Raw genomic sequence first — 17,689 nt, 5'->3', positions numbered from 1 at the left:
TATTATTATTATTACAACTAGGGTTAGAAAAAATTCCTGAAAATCCCAAACCGTACCGAAATTTTTTTGAGACCAAACTGAAAAAATCCCAAAAATTCCGGTACACATCCCGAACCATTTGGTATGGGAATCGGTCTCACCATTTGACTTGTTTAGTAATCCCGAACCGAACCGAAGTTAGAATATATTGAGTTTAAACCCATATCTCACACTCTCTTTGCGTCTCATTCAACTCTTGAAGCAGCCACTAAGCCACCTCTCTCTCTATCAACCCTCCAACCCTTTTAGTCTTTCACTTTGAGCTTGAAACTCTCCGCCCACCCAGTCGAGTCTCGACCTTCACTTTGTCTTTCTCTCTCTCTCTCTCTCTCTCTCTCGTGACCTTCACTATGTCTCTCTCTCTCTCGACCTTCACTCACTCTCCACTGATTCACTGTGTGTGTGTGTGTCTGCAGATTGTGTATGTGTGTGAATTGCTTTCATACCAAATTGAAGTTAAGAATTGGTGTGCACTGTGTAGATTTGGAACAAGCAAAGTTGCAACATGGAAGTGCAAGCTATTTTTAATTGAATTGTGAAAATATTTCAGGAATTCTGACCCATCCCGAAAGACCGATAATATTTTGGGAATACCGAAATTTTGGTTCGAGATTGGTGTTCAAATTCCTGAAAATTTTCTGCTTGGGATTCGGGATCCCATTTTCGGTTTGGGATTCCATATCAAACCACCCCTAATTACAACTTTTTGTGCACCCGCCAAACAAAGCTCCTTAATTTCAAGTCAAACTGGACTCCCCCTCAACCCAATAGCTCAAATGGGCTAGAGCCACTTTGGCATGCAATTGTAGCCAGTCCATAGGGCAAATGTCCACGCTGGAGCTGCTCTAATAAGACCGAGAGGAGCCCGAAGGCCTAGTGTAAAACTTGCAAACCAAATACTAAGGATAATGCTACTGGTTAAATAAAGAGATATTAGCGGGACTTTAAAAATAACAATCCTTTATAAAATCAAGGAAGAAAATACACTTGGGTAAAGTGTAAGATAACATTGGAGAATGCTAATAACAACCGCCAAATACTTTATATAAAAAATATTAGAGAGGAAAAATCAAAGTCAAAATCTCGAGTGCTATAATAAATACCATTAATCAATTAAGGAAACCCTTTGCAACAACTCCCAAGTTAATAAGCTTTAACGATGACTACTCTTTCTTAAGTAATAATTTCTCTCCACCTCAAATTATTTCAAGAGAAATACTAAGGTGACTCTCTCAAAATAGAGACTTTCTATGAACTCTCTGTAACCTCACAATTTAATGTTAATTTTCGAGTTAACCTTATAAAACATTATGCTAAAAATATGAAATGGTAGGAAGTTCATGAAGATTCCACTTTTGAAAGAATCTCTTTAGCATTTCTCTTATTTCAATTGATATTCGACAATGAAAAATGAAAGTCCAATACAAACAGATTAAGGGAAATGAATTTTGTAGCACATTTCTTTCATTTACTGCTCACCAACTTTTTTTTTCTTGTCATTAGATTGAGGAAACATATAGAATGTAAGAAAAGAATATGCCAAAAATTACTTCCCATAGATCAAAAGTTAAAAGGGTCCAACGCTATTCACACATTTGTACCTTCTATGCATTTTTAAGTTAAAGGATATTGTTTGTATCGCTGGGATATTAGAGTACGTTGTGGTGCATTCAAGGAACACACTAGCATTAGGTCTGGTAATTTTTGACACAATCCGATAATTCGATCCGACACAACACGAAATTAATAGGTGTTCGGGTCGACACGATAACGAATCGGGTTATTATCGGGTAACCCGATAAGCACCTGTTAAGATAACAGGTTGGTTCGAATATACACAAAGGTAACACGATACACGATAAGCAAAATATTAATTTTATAATTTTATAACCCTAAAAAATAAATAAATTTAAATCTACTTAATAAATACACACACATACACACCATTAAACTTGATGGGATACAAATTCTATGAAACTAATTTGAACGATCCAACTGTCAAACTTGTTTGTATATGCATCGAGATCGCATCAGCAAAAAATCGAAAAAAAAAAAAACATTCAGAGATCAAGTAAGGGGACAAAACTTTTCGACGGTTATCAATGAAAAATCACAATTTAACGGTTATTTTAACTCTGATTTTGATGATTTTTTTACAACTACACTCATTGACCCTATACGAATACAATGAATGAACTCGATCTTCAATTTAAAATATTTACACTAGTGGATACCATAAAATCTTATGTTATACTTAATGAAAGTATGAATAAACTCTTAAGTGTTAGTGAATATATCGTTTTGATGAGATACGCATTCTACAAAACTAATTTCAATGATCCAACCATCAAACTTGTTTGTACATGCTTCGAGATCGCATACGCTAAAAATCACAAAAAAAAAACATTCAGAGATCAAGTAACGGAACAAAACTTTTCAACGGTTATCAACAAAAAATCACGATTTAACGGTTATTTTAACTCCAATTTCGATGATTTTTTACAATTACACTCCTTGACCCTATATGAATACAATGAACGAACTTGATCTTCAATTTAAAATATTTACACTAGTGGATGCCATAAAATCTTATGTTATACTTAATGAAAGTATAAACAAACTCTAAGTGTTAGTTAATCTATTGTTTTGATGGGATACGCATTCTACGAAACTAGTTTCAACGATCCAACCGTCAAACATGTTTGTATATACTTCGAGATCGTATATGCCAAAAATTGAAAAAAAACAAACATTCAAAGATCAAGTAACGGGAGAAAACTTTTCGACGGTTATCAATGAAAAATTAGGATTTAATGGTTATTTTAACTCCGATTTTGATGATTTTTTACAGCTACACTCCTTGACCTTATACGAATACATTGAATTAACTCAATCTTCAATTTAAAATATTTACACTAGTAGATACCACAAAATCTTATTTATACTTAATGAAAGTATGAATAAACTCTTAAGTGTTAGTGAATCTATTATTTTGATGGGATACGCATTCTACAAAATTAGTTTTAACGATCCAACCGTCGAATATATTTGTATATACTTTGAAATTGCATACGCCAAAAATTGCAAAAACAAACATTTAGAGATCAAATGATGAGACAAAACTTTTCGACGGTTATCAATGAAAAATCACGATTTAACGGTTAGTTTAACTCCGATTTTGATGATTTTTTTACAGCTACACTCCTTAACCCTACGTGAATACAATGAATGAACTCGATCTTCAATTTAAAATATTTTTTACACTAGTGGATACTACAAAATCTTATGTTATACTTAATGAAAGTATGAATAAACTCTAAGTGTTAGTGAATCTATCATTTTGATGGGATACGCATTCTACAAAATTAATTTCAACGATCCAACTGTCAAACATGTTTGTATATACTTCGAGATCGCATACGCCAAAAATTGCAAAAAACAAACATTCAGAGATCAAATAACGGGAGAAAAGTTTTCGACGGTTATCATTGAAAAATCACGATTTAACGGTTATTTTAACTCCAATTTTGATTATTTTTTACAGCCATACTCCTTGACCCTATGTGAATTCAATGAATGAACTCGATCTTCAATTTAAAATATTTACACTAGTGGATACTACAAAATCTTATGTTATACTTAATGAAAGTATGAATAAACTCTTAAGTGTTAGTGAATCTATCGTTTTGGTGGGATACGCATTCTACGAAATTAATTTCAACGATCCAACCGTCAAACTTGTTTGTATATACTTTGAGATTGCATATGCTAAAAATCGCGAAAAAAAAACATTCAAAGATCAAGTAAAGGACAAAACTTTTCCAAGGTTATCATTGAAAAATCACGATTTAACGGTTATTTTAACTCCGATTTTGATGATTTTTTACAGCTACACTCCTTGACCCTGTATGAATACAATGAATGAACTCGATCTTCAATTTAAAATATTTACACTAGTGGATACCACAAAATCTTATATTATACTTAATGAAAGTATGAATAAACTCTTAAGTGTCAGTGAATCTACTGTTTTGATGGGATACGCATTCTACGAAATTAATTTTAACGATCCAACCATCAAACATGTTTGTATATACTTTGAGATCGCATACGCCAAAAATTGCAAAAAACAAACATTCAGAGATCAAGTAATGAGACAAAACTTTTCGACGGTTATCAACGAAAAATCACGATTTAACGGTTATTTTAACTCCGATTTTAATGATTTTTTACAGTTACACTCCTTGACCCTGTATGAATACAATGAATGAATTCGATCTTTAATTTAAAATATTTACCCTAGTGGATACAACAAAATCTTATGTTATACTTAATGAAAGTATAAATAAATTCTAAGTGTTAGTGAATCTATCGTTTTGATGGTATACGCATTCTACGAAATTAATTTTAACAATCCAACCATCAAACTTGTTTGTATATGCTTTAAGATCGCATACTCCAAAAATCGTAAAAAACAAACATTCAGAGATCAAGTAACAGGACAAAACATTTCAATGGTTATCAACAAAAAATCACGATTTAACGGTTATTTTAACTCTGATCAAGACCATGGATGGCAAGTTTCTGATTCCACTGCAGATGGTTTAAAGGTAACAAATACTTCAACTTAGTTATCCACCTTAAATGTTATTTCTATATTTCTCACTACAACACCCTCTACAGTGTTGCCTGCTTTTATCAATGATGCCACCAGAGACGGTTGGTGAAAAAATGGAACCTGAGAGGTTATATGATGCTGTCAATGTCATAATTTCCCTACAGGTGACAACTATTATGTCTGTCAGTCATATATATGAGTTTGAGTTGAATTTTGTTTCCCTGCCGTAATCAAATTTGGATCTATGCATGGCTGCCTTACTTTAAAAACCTTTTAGCATTTCAAGACATTTGTTCTTCGCTGCATGGTCTATCAGGTCTCTCTACTCATTAAAAATTTCATTTTTATGGCTCATTGTAGAGTAAGAATTAGCGGCCTGGGAACCAGCAGGAGCAGCAGAATGGTTAGAAGTAAGAATTTTAAAGAATTGGAGTCATGTTGTTGAACTTAGTCTGATGCGTATGAAACTAAAGTTTTTTAAGGCGTTATTAATTAGTATACCTACTGGATATTATCTCTTCTTTTTTCTCCCCAGTTGTTGAATCCTACAGAATTCTTCGCCGACATTGTGGTTGAGCATGAATATGTTGAATGTACTTCATCTGCAATTCAGGCGTTAGTTTTGTTTAAGCAGTTGTACCCTGGCCACAGGAAGAAAGAGATTGATCAATTTATTACCAATGCAGCACAGTACCTCGAAAATACACAAATGGCAGATGGTTCATGGTATATCATATTTTTAAATCAAAATTTGATTATATACATTTCTTTGATTAACAACTGGAGCAAAAAAAGAACTTAGTTAAGAACATTTGCACAGGTACGGGAATTGGGGAGTTTGCTTCACATATGGTACCTAGTTTGCTCTTGGAGGGTTAACAGCTGCTGGCAAGACTTTCAACAATTGTGCAGTTATACGCAAAGCTATTAGGTTTTTTACTCACAATCCAGAAAGAGAACGGTGGTTGGGGAGAGAGCTACCTTTCATGTCCAAAAAAGGTAAAATATGGGAGGTGGATTATGTTTGAAGCTAGCTCCAAGTTTCTTAGTTAATCTCATTGTCTTAGACTAAAATATTTCACTCTGTGGTGGGTGATACAGGAGTATGTTCCTCTTGAAGGAAACCGATAAAATTTAGTACACACAGCTTGGGCTATGATGGGTTTAATTCATGCAGGACAGGCGGAAAGAGACCCCACACCTCTTCATCGTGCAGCAAATTTGATAATCAATTCACAGATGGAAAATGGTGATTTTCCTCAGCAGGTATCTTGCTTACTGTAACATCTATTCCAACCAAAAATATTTCCCTTACATTACTTGCATTGCAAGCTTGACGAGCAAAAAAGATGAAACACAAAATAACATATTGTGTTACGTATACGTATGCTCCAATTTTTACTTGCAACGTTTTATAACTTCTAATCACTAATTATATATGGCAGGAAATCACTGGAGTGATCATGAAGAACTGCATGCTACATTATGCAGCTTATAGAAACATCCACCCGCTGTGGGCTCTTGCAGAATACCGCAAGCGGGTTCCATTGCCTTCCAAAGCCTAATTAGGCATTCTGTGCTCTTGCATGCAGCATAAATAGATCGGTTTCCCAGGAATTTAGGCAATAAATTTGTTAAGATTGTAACACGTACAAAAATAGGATGGAAGAACTTGAAAATGATTATATGCAATAAATTTGAGAGAACTTTCAAATGACCCCAAAGTGTCATTTTGAAGGTCTTTGTTTAGTGTCTTTATATTGCATTTCTATTTTTTTTTCATTGATTGAGTAATTTATTGATAATGTTCCGTAGTGTATTTTTTATATTAGAATAAAATGCTCCGAAACTTCGAAAGTCCCTCAAACATAAGGCAAATAATCAAAGAAACATAAAAGTTCTCATCCCTCGGTAACTTTCCGGAAATGCAAATAAAGTTGGCTTGAAGACTTAGATAAATAAAGAATGTATTTTGAACATAATATGTGTGACATCATCAAATTATTTAGAGTTGTATACTCCGCTCTCTACACCCAAATTTAAATCCTATTATGATTTTAGGTTTCTACCTTTCACGTTTTTGAAATGAAATCCTTCACCAACAACATCAAAATTCAACCAGCCCCTAAAAACCCCTAGGTGCAAGAGAAAAAAAAACCCAAAGAAAGAAAAACCTACCGCTGACCCCAACCCTTGGCCTTGGTATCAGCGGCAATCCTTTTTCATCCCTTCCTTCTCTTTCTTTTCATGTTTTAATAGTGGTCACTCTCTCACTTTTCAAGGAAGCCTTTGTGGTTGTAGTTGTGGTCTTCTGAGGAGGAGATGTTTTGTAGAGGTTATGACCTAATGCTTAATCCTGGATCTTAAAGTGAATTGTTTTTCAAGTCTAAGGTGGTAATTTTGTGGTTTGTGCTCTTGGCAAAGATTATAATTAAGGAGAAAACTCGACGTTTGTTGGAAGTCACTCAAAGCAGGTTTTTGTCAACGATTGCAACATTAAAGGGTGGTGAGGTCTTTCTTTCGCGGGGCCATTGCAGTTGTTCGAGAAATTCACAATCATTTTTTCTTGTCTTTGCAAAGTTTTCAGATGATGGTAAATGTTTACCTTGTGTTTCTTGATGGTGTTAAGTCCGGCTCATCGTGTTTATGTCTTGAGCTTATTTGTTTTTGTTGGTTAGGTGTGGGTCTCCCGTGATTGAGGAATCATACCTCTAAAAGTTTGTTTTATGTCGTGTGTTTGTTTGTTTGTTTTTTTTTTTTTTCTTTTTTTTTGTATTGTTTTAGTTGTGATTTCGTTGTCCTTGCTTTTTTTTTTTTTTTTTTTTTTTTTTTTTTTTTTTGGGCAAAGGACTATGATGACATCTTCATGATCTCTCATATTGCCGAATAAGCGTCGTATTTTGCAAGTTCATTAGAAATTGCCGAATAAGCGTCGTATTTTGCAAGTTCATTAGAAAGTGATATAAGGTTTTGTCTTCTTTAGTGCTATCATTCTTTTAGTTAGATGTGGTTATGTGGGGGTAGGTTTTGTATTATCTTTTTGTTGTGTTTATAAGGTCCAATAGCCCAGTAGATAGGGTGTTGGGTTTCCATCCCTACGCCTTGGGTTCGAAACTTCCCTCTTCCCTAAATTATTGTAATAATTTTAAACTCTCCCTTTTTTTTTAATAATAATAAGTTTATGAAAAAACCATGAAATGATTCTTAATAGATAATGTTTCTCGTTTTATTTGATTAATGAAATAGTTGTTACCTGAAAAGATGAAATCCTTCAACAACTTGGAATGTGCTTGGCCAACTTGGGATGAGGCCAATCAAATCCATCCAACCAAGTCCTTATTATAGTACGACTCGGACTAACAAGAAGGGAAAAAGGTCCAAGCCCTTATTAGATTGAGAACTGGCTTAGTAATAGACCTGGTAATTTTTTACATGATCCATTAACACGACACAAAAATGATAAAATAACGAATTTTGGTTCAACTCGATAACTAATATGGTCGCTATTGAGTCACCCGTTCTTAACGGATTTAGATGTGGGTAACTCGGTTCAATCCGTTAAAAAAAAGTCGGTTTGATAATTATGAACTACTAAAAAAACCTTACTAGTTACCACAATAGCCATAGTACTTAATCTCACATAATTAAAAATTTATAAAGCACATTAAAATACAAATAAAATTAGGAGAGAAATGATGTGTGTTTATTATCTCTCTAGTAATAAATTGTCAATAACTTTTAAAATATGCAACGTTACAAATAAAATTAGATAAAAAGTGGTTTGAGATAATAATTTATTCTTAAGAGTTAAATGTCTTGTTTTTGAGCTTGTGTGTACATAATAACTCGTCGTAACCTTGTTGTTGGCATGAAACTTGTGACATTAAAGAGAATATTATACATACAATCATTAGCTATTAGAGAATAGGCGATTTCTCTTTTTTCAATGTCAGCATCTTGAAATTGACATGTTCCACTACTAATGTATTTCTTTGTATTCATACAACTTTTAAAGTATGACTGAGTTAAAAAAATAATTTGTGTAGCCACACCTCTATTAAGTAAGAACATCTCTACAGTAATAAATTGGTTTGCTGACAACATTATAACTATACAGATTAATTAGTATATTTAATTTTATGCTATTTTGTAGACCTTGTAAACGAGTTGTATTTGTTGTTTCATGTCATATCCGTTATCTTAACAGGTTTTATCGTATCAAACTTGTTATCTTAACGCGTTTTTAACATGTAACTCAATAATGACCTGATTTGTTAATAGATAGTGTCATTTCGTGTCAAGTTAAGGGTCATGCAAAAAGTTATCATGTCATGTCTAGATCTCACAAACTATTTCTTATTTAGGTTTTTAACGGGTGACCCGACAATGACTAGACTTATAAAGTGATTCTTAATGGGTGACCTGATAACCACCCGACTTGTTAACGGATGAACCGTAACCTATTAATTTCGTGTCATTTCATGTGGAGTTAACAAATTGTGAAAGAAATTGTCAAGCGTAATATTTTGGACCAAGACAATAAGTAAAAATAAATAAAAAATAAAGGCCTAGTGGTTTAAAATGAATGACGAGTTCCTCGGCTAGTGGCATCTTAAACCCGCACTCAATCTTCGTGACCTAGCGCCATTTCGAACATGTGGGGTTGGTGGCTATGACCATGTAAGGTGAACTTGCAATCCGAAACGGACAAAAGCTTAAAAGCCCGGATTCAAAGTGCATGGAGAATTGTAATTAACTTACAATGTAGCCTGAATAGGGAGTAGGTAGGCACGGCAAAGGAAAAACGATTTGGGGAATATTAACTTAGAGGGGACGGCAAATTGGGAAGAAAGAGGAAGGAGGCTAGGGTTGTACTAGGAAAAGGGGACCTAAAACTAGTAATACCATATAGAATTGTAATTCAATGATTTGATAACACAATATTACAAATATATACTAGCAGCCTACCATCCCAGCCGCCTTCGGAGCACCTCCAACTGAGCAGCCTCCAACCCAGCACGAACCAACACCTCCAGGAGACGCCAGAGATCAAGTCACTCCAAGCCCCAAAATCGGAAAATAAGAAATCTTCAACATCCACTAACAGCCACAACAAAGATCTAAACCACAAAACAAAGGAAGCCAGTGGGAAATTACATACCACAGGCAACGGAGCCGGGAACGACAAACACAAGGAAGGTGGTGGTGTGAACACCCGAGCCAGTGGGAAATTAATAACAATAAGATTATGAAATATGTTAGCAATTGAATTACATTGTTTTGAGCTGAATTTAAGGAGCTCTCATACAGGTTTATAAACAACAGTTCATTATCCGAAGTGTTAAGCGTTGAACAATAAACAGACATCATTCAGAGAGCCTCCAATACTTGGCAACGATATTCTCCAAGGGCCCAAATGGGAAAAATGTTTCGATAGGCTGAATAGCTGATCATACAGTTCTTGTTGAAGACACCAGTGATCTCCTGTATGGGAAGTGTAAACGTTATTGAGGTCATATAGCCTTCGTAAGTGGTAATCATAGTTACAAACTTCCTGCATGAGATTTACTCTCTAAGATCTTGGTTTCCGGTACATATATACTCAATGAAGAAAGTGGAGGTTCTACTGTAAAACCAATTGGTAATATGAAAAGTAGCCCAACAATTTATAAGCACATTCAAGGTCTCTTTTGTCCTCGATGTGTGATTAATACGTACTCTCAACACATCCCTCATGTGTGGCGAACTTTCAAGCCTAACACATGGACAACACAAATCGTGTGACGTGGAGCACGTGTGCCCGTAGATCTTCACACATGGACAACCTACTTTGATAGCATGAATAACGTTGAGGTTCCACCATAAAATCAATTGGAAACAAGAGGAGTAACCCACTTACTTATAAGATGCAAGGTCCCTCATTTCCCCGATGTGGGATTTATATTCTCAACACTTAAGATTGTTCAATTTGCCTATTTGAATAACACTAATTACTTATATTACTTGCTCCAAAAGCTATACATATATTTATAAGGTTTAATTACTTTCTGCAGCCTAGAAAAGTACTAAAGGTCTTTACACCTGCATTTCTCTCTGTACAGTTTTCTTCTACATTGGCAAGATGTTTTGAAAATTGCAGTTAGCATGTCTGTAATCAAACCAAACCAAATGGATTTCTATGAAGACAGAAAAAACCATGTTAGCTTGTAATTGTAGATTGCACGGTCAAGAGGGTATAAAGACTCTTGTGTGAAACATTATGGAAAGAGTTGCCAATTTACCTTCTGAGGGAAATCTCCATTTTTCATTTGAGAATTGATTAGTACTCTAGCTGCCCGATGCAACGGAGTTGGGTCTCTCTTAGCCTTTCAAGCAGGAGAACATAACAAGAAATACAGGTATTAAAGTGAGCAACATATGGATGTCAAACGGTTATCTGTAAAAAGGTTCCAAAAATTCTGCAAATGAATAATCCTCTAAATTCTAATTTACACCAAATTCGGTATCCATGGGAGAAGGATGAATTTGATAAATCACATGGAAAGGAGAATGAGTGATGAATTTGTTGTACCTGCCCAGCACCAATAAGGGCCAACATAGCCCATGCAGTTTGAACTATATGTGGCCTATTGTCCTTGAGATTTGTATACACCTGACACACAAACAGTCGGCATTAAGTTATGCAAGTCGAAAGTAGATCATACATTTTGCCAAATGTGTATGCAAATGAAAACCAAGAATTGAGTGAAGGATTTGTCATAATAGAGGAATAATGTAAGCTCCGGGCCTATGAAAGACAACGAAGTATATTTCAAATTTGAGGAATCATTAACCTTGTTCTGACATGATAGATAGCTTTCTCCCCATCCACCTGAAGGAAGCTCTTTGGATAACAAAAAGTCGCATGCTTTACGGATGCTTGAGCAGTCTTCGTATGTCCTTCCCGCAGCAACCAACCCCTTTATTCCAAACCAGCCAGCATAGGTGAAGCATACTCCCCAGGAACCATACCTATACAACCAAAAACATAGAGCCATCATACACCCAGACCACGCATTGAAATGTCCCGTATATGTATGCATGTATTTTTAATTGAAAGAAAAAACAAACCAAGATCCATCTGCTGCTTGTATCGTTTCAATGAACTTTGCAGCACGAGCAATGCAGTTTTCTATTTCATCACTCCTATGCCCAGGACATAACCTTTTGAACAATGCAAGTGCTTGAATTGCTGCTGAGGTGCATTCAACATATCTGCATCCCCGTTCCAATCAAGATGACTTCAGGCATTTTCCATGATATAGAATAAAATGTACAGAATTCAAAATGTAGTGTACAGAAATCGTACGGATAATCAATGACGATGTCACCAAAAGTTTCGGCAGGGTTGATTAGCTGAAAATAGAATACAAATAATCATATGCATATGATCTCATCATCATCCATATAGAAGGAAGAAAACGAAATAAAAAAAGCTCATAAATGATACTTACCTCTAACCACTGATACGATCTAGTTAGTTCATAAGTGGCAAAACCACCATCGTCATTCTGCGGTGCAGAACCCAAAGATTAAGGAATTAGTTAAATAATTGTAAAACAAAAAAGCAGGAACATGTAAATATTCTGTCAACAAATTTAGACTTGAGCTGCTGATTAAGAATCATGACATGCTTGACAGAACTAAACATGCATGTGTGCATATATCATACAGAAATACTTGCATGTACAGTCTTTCTTTTATATTCTCATAACTATATATCCTACACTTTCTCCATAGCTTCCAATTTTTTGATGGATATTAGAGTAATATTTTTTACCGTAGTTTACAGATTACATAATAAAATGGTCAATTAAGCAAGGATATATTTTTCATTTCATATATGACGAGAGACAAGGAGAGTTCTCTTGAAAATATAGTTTATCATAAAGAATACGGGTTGCCACATTATGTCTGGTCAGATTCAATTCCTGTACAGCCAGTGATTACCTGTAAGGAAAGGGTAACATTTACAGCATCATAAAATCGCTTCATATCCAATGATTCACCAACTGTTTGTGTTGGAAGTTTCGATAGTAATAAGGCAGCCTGCACAAAGAAAAAATATTAAGAAAAGCAATGTCAGCATGTGAAATGTTGAGTGTTCAAGCTACCTTCAGTCCTTCAGCTGTGCAGTCAGAGATAGGCCACCCATGATCTGCTGTTGAGAATGGCCAAGCACCTTTTGAAATGTGACGATACCAATAATCCAGATCTCCAGGACAATCTTCCAAGACCTTCAAATCAAAATATTAGTTGAGCAACGATAATTATCATAAATGTTGAATGATACAGTTCGATTTCTGCCTATGAAAACCTGGGAATCTTTGATATACTGATGCGCTTTTCTTAAAGTAGGTCCATATTCTTCAACCAGGTTAGTTGATATAATCGCTTGAATGGCAAAAGAAGTATCCCATGCTTGACTTCCATTGTAGCCCTGCAGTAAAAGGAAAACTAACATTAAATTAGAAACAATCAGGTAGGAAAGAGGGAGTGTGGAAAGAGATAGGGAGGAACTTAAAATCTGTTCGAAATAATTTAATGCTATAACTGACCTGCATTTTCATGCCATCTTCAGCAATCCACAAATAATCAGGGATTCTCGGGAGATGCAATTTGAATGCCTCTGAGTTTGGATCCTCCGCCCAACAACAAAGCATATTTAACACCTACATCGTTTAGGAAATAGACAATCAAGAATCACGCAACTACTTACCGAATCAATCTATAAGACAAAAATACATGTCAATTGCGCAATTCCAATGGCAAAATATGTATGAGATCTATTGGCAGATGATGATATGCATAAAATATATTCTGCATGCATACCTTGTTAACAGGCCCTATGCATATGTACCGAGTATTTTCATCTTCATAATGAATATGCTGCATTACAGTCTTCAAAGCACTCTCCCTCAATTCTTTTGCAGGCCAACGTGTGAAAACAGGTTCATAAACATAGTGAAGAGACCCCCACAAGATATCTTGTACCATTGGGTGTGGATAGTATAGATCTTCCTAGAAATTGTATAAAGCATCCCATGTAAGCATCAAAAACATATGCAAGTGAATTGTCATTAATAGATTTACCTGTACAACTAAAATTCGATGGAAAAATGCATGCGCACATATACATAGATGCAGGGAAAACATGTTTTATTGTATTTGGAGAGTTATAGGAAAGTAATCCAACAATTAACCATGTCCAGGACCCTAAAATCAAATTTGTACTTTCATAAATAGCTATCATATATTTCACCTGTGAGTCTGTGACTAACCCTATGAAAGATAAGAATGTTCATTAAACTCACAGACACGGGATCTTTACGCAGGGTAGCTGGAGGAAGCAGAGTATATTGAAGGCGCAGATGTTTCTTACCAACCTTTGCACATAGATTGCGAGCTTTATTCCAGTCAACTTCATGATAGGGGACTGTATAAAGCTCCTTCCTCAATGACCGGATTGTGGTTGTGATAGGTCCAACAAACCTTTTCCCATACAAATACGACATAGGCAAATACACCATTCGGCAATGACACCACATTCTTCCTGTAAGTGTAAAATTTGAAATTCATAAACCGTAAAGATTAGAAGTTAGGCAGTTAACAGCATGGAAAAGTCTATGGACATATTAATGCTAGTAAGACCTCTGTTATTTAATCAAGATTTTTAATGAAAGGAGGTTTGAATTTATCTTATCCTGCCTAGAATGAACTTAAAGCACCGAAATGAAATGTCCAATAATGATGAGAGACCTGGATGAAATGGCAGGGAGTAAGGACATAGCCATACTTCAGGCGGCAGTGGATTATTCCCAGACCATTCATATGCCCCAAGTACCTATCATCATCAGAGATGCATGTCAACTAATATTTCTGAATGACTACACCGTGGGAACAATCCAACAAGATAAACATAGAGTTCATACTGAAAGCCACATTTTGCCCCAAGAAGTAATTGCAGTCACGCCACCATGGTCTAATATCCATTTCCGTGCAAGTTCGATTGCCCCTTGTCCATCATCCGCACCTTCGCCAAGCAACCTCAAAGTAACATAATTTAGAGCAGTACCAAACATGGTACTTGGCCCCTCAATATGCAGACCCCATCCCCCATCTTCATTCTGCAAACACAATTCATCCGTAAATTTCTTATCTTATTAGCAAACAGAGAGAAAGTAACCTGAAATTCTATATGGAAAGGAAAGCATCCTTAATAAAATAAAAAATGAAAAACTATCATTTCATGAGAAACCATTCCTGCCTGATGATTATAAAGATATCTGCACATCTCACGTTGATGCTCTTTGGATAACACAGCATTTAGAGCTCCAGTAATTGAAAGTGTAATGACCTGTTGCAATTGATGAGTAATACTTAGTCTCCCAACAATTACCAACTGGACCAAATAATAACGAATTTAATCATTTCAGTAAGAAGAAAGGATGTGAAGTTCCATAACGACATGCAGCCATCTTTTGGAATGTCAAACTTATTTCTCAGATTTAACCATGATATCTATGTTTTCCGTGTTTAGGGTACAAGCATTGATGGAAACACATAGTGATTACTAGTTTTCTCCCTTACCAAACCAGGGAGCAGAAACATGGGACCCCCATAATCCCCAGCCCAATGACCATCATGCGCCTGGATTGTTGAATAAAAACTGAGAGCCCTTCGTAAAGTGGTTGCCACTGCCTCTTCCTTCACCCCTTCTTGATCTTTAACTTTGAGTTGCGGTAGATTAGTGGCATGTGGATTCTCCTTCGCAAACTACATTTAAGAAATAAGAACAAAACACTCATTTAAAAAAGGAAAGTAGGGTTACAAAACATGGGTAATTAAACCCAAATACCAACCTCAGAACTCATATGATTTGGCCTAAACTAACCAAAATTATTTGCTCATATTGGCAGGGGATTAACAAATTAGGCATAATTTAGGAGACTAATTGCAAGGATGGATAAAACACACCGGCAGCTATAAGTTTGATACAAAAGCACTCCAAGAGCTCAGTTGGAGAACACGGTACCCGAAACACATATCACTCGAAAGAAAAACATCATTCAAACTTACAAAGCCTAATGCTACACAAGAAAGCCTACAATGCAGTGTGAAAAACCTGACCATCTTGTTCAACAGCATTATCAAATTCAGCAGTTCTACTGATTTTATATATAATTCGATGATCCAGAACACCACAACGATAATTTAAATAGTTTACATACAAATTTCACTAATAAATAAATACCCTTTTCCCAGCCATATGCAGTATATTCAATTTCTAGAGAATGAAATATAAAAAATAAAAAATAAAAAATAAAAAAAAAGGCAAAACCCGAGTGAAAAAGAACCTGAATTCTCATGAGGAGGTCAGAGCTGTGCCGCCTTTCGAAGCGATTGTTCCAGAAAGCCTTGCGGGCATCTTCAATTTGTTGAAGCTCTTCTGGGGTTCCAATCTCTGGATGGAACTCCCACACTTGGCGGCCCAAGTGGTTGTTCACACTCTTCAGCCACTGACCTCCACTTTCTCCTCCTACTGTCTCTGCCCCTACCTTCAGCTTCCACATTTTTCACTTCTCTTTTAATTCTTCAGAACTAATGAGTTCTTGCAAATTTGCCAATCAATGCCAAAGAAGGTTTGAATCTTTTTTTATGGGTTTTGTGTTAATCGGAGAAATTGATCATTGAACTTTCAGTTTGAAAGGAAGACTCTGTTTCTTCAACTTGGAATTGGGTTCCGAGTTGAAAGAGAGAAACTTGGAATTGGGCACTTGAAAGTTGCCACTTGGTACTTTGGGAAGAAAACTGAAAGGGGAGGGGACGGATTTGGATCCGAATAGGAAATAGAAATCATTTGATTTTTTTTATATAAAATTAAATATTAATATTATCTAACGAAAATTAACTATGTAATATACAATAATCGATTAAGATGCAATAATTTTTAGGATCCTAGTAACATGGATCCGGAGAAGATACACTTCCGGATGAGACAGCTTGGTTTTCCCTTCTTTGATCTCTCTCTCTCTCTCTCTGCTAATGAGATTATAATTTCAGTACTTCACTCAATCCATGTGAAGAAGTTGTGTCCACATCAATTTTTGAGATTTCTTTCTTCCTTTTTGCTGGCCATGTGAGCACATCGAAAGACAACAATTGTGCATTTATACAAAAAAAATATCAGCATTATTTATATAGTTAAATACTATTTTAGACTTCGACAGAAAAAATGTACTCAATTAATTGTACTTAAAGTTGATCTGTCATTTTTTTGGGGGTAAATTTAAAAAAAAATTACTGAAAATGAATTGAAAATTTTAAGTTTTAACAATAAAAACAAAATAAATGATAAAGTAAATAGTACAAGGATTGACTTTTTAGTGTAAAAATATAGTTAATAGCTTTTCGTTAAAGTTCCCGTAAATCTATAATGTTGGTGCTTGTGCTAGTACCGGTAGTGTATGTGCTTATGGGAGTAGGATTCTCTATCCTTCTAATCTCTCTCCCCTTTCATCCCCTCATATTTAAACGGTTACGATTACGCCACGTCTACATCTTGTTTTGAATTATTTATATAGAGAATAAGACAAAAAGAAGAGTGTGAGAGGAGGGGATGGAAGAGAATGGTAATAGGAGGGGAGAGAATTTTACTCCGTGCTTATGTTAGTTATTTGGTGAATACTATTTATGCTTGTTTGTGCGAATTATCTCTATATCATTAAATTTAATTGGAAAATACACTCATGTGGTAACCTTGGTAACTATTACAGTCCATTAATGGAATTTTGTTGTCGCTTCTTGTAAAAAATGTTAAAATCGAAGGAAGTTAAGGTCTATTAAACCAACTCCTTAGAAATCTTTTGACAAATTTCTCGTATGAGATATTTTTTCACATCATCACGAGAATTCACCTCCCCTAAAAGAATAGAGTAAATTGTAACAATTGTTTCTTAACTTTAACTCAATTAGAGCAATGGTCTCTCAACT

At 35.2% G+C, this 17,689-nt stretch overlaps 1 protein-coding gene across 2 annotated transcripts; it reads right to left on the bottom strand.

Annotated features, from left to right (window-relative positions):
• Positions 1–9,881: 9,881 nt before the first annotated feature.
• Positions 9,882–16,743, bottom strand: LOC137738935 (cycloartenol synthase). 2 transcript variants are annotated; one of them, XM_068478399.2, is made up of 18 exons: positions 16,054–16,743; positions 15,287–15,472; positions 14,964–15,053; positions 14,629–14,823; positions 14,456–14,540; positions 14,083–14,249; positions 13,529–13,717; positions 13,255–13,368; positions 13,014–13,136; positions 12,811–12,933; positions 12,647–12,745; positions 12,151–12,207; positions 12,006–12,052; positions 11,768–11,911; positions 11,491–11,668; positions 11,229–11,309; positions 10,939–11,022; positions 9,882–10,141 (listed from the first exon to the last, which is right to left on the bottom strand). In XM_068478399.2, exons 1-18 carry the CDS (start codon positions 16,267–16,269, stop codon positions 10,028–10,030), a joined length of 2,292 nt encoding a protein of 763 aa, XP_068334500.2. In that variant the 5' UTR covers positions 16,270–16,743; the 3' UTR covers positions 9,882–10,027. The 2 variants fall into 2 exon arrangements, with proteins under 2 accessions (XP_068334500.2, XP_088556690.1); XM_088700564.1 differs by having other exon boundaries at positions 14,629–14,827; positions 16,054–16,737.
• Between the last annotated feature and the right edge of the window lie 946 nt (positions 16,744–17,689).

Source organism: Pyrus communis, chromosome 9 (genome assembly GCF_041283825.1).
Source record: "Pyrus communis isolate YQ-2024b chromosome 9, ASM4128382v1, whole genome shotgun sequence".
Classification (NCBI taxonomy): Eukaryota; Viridiplantae; Streptophyta; class Magnoliopsida; order Rosales; family Rosaceae; genus Pyrus; species Pyrus communis.
This window is presented reverse-complemented; position numbering and strand designations above follow the sequence as displayed.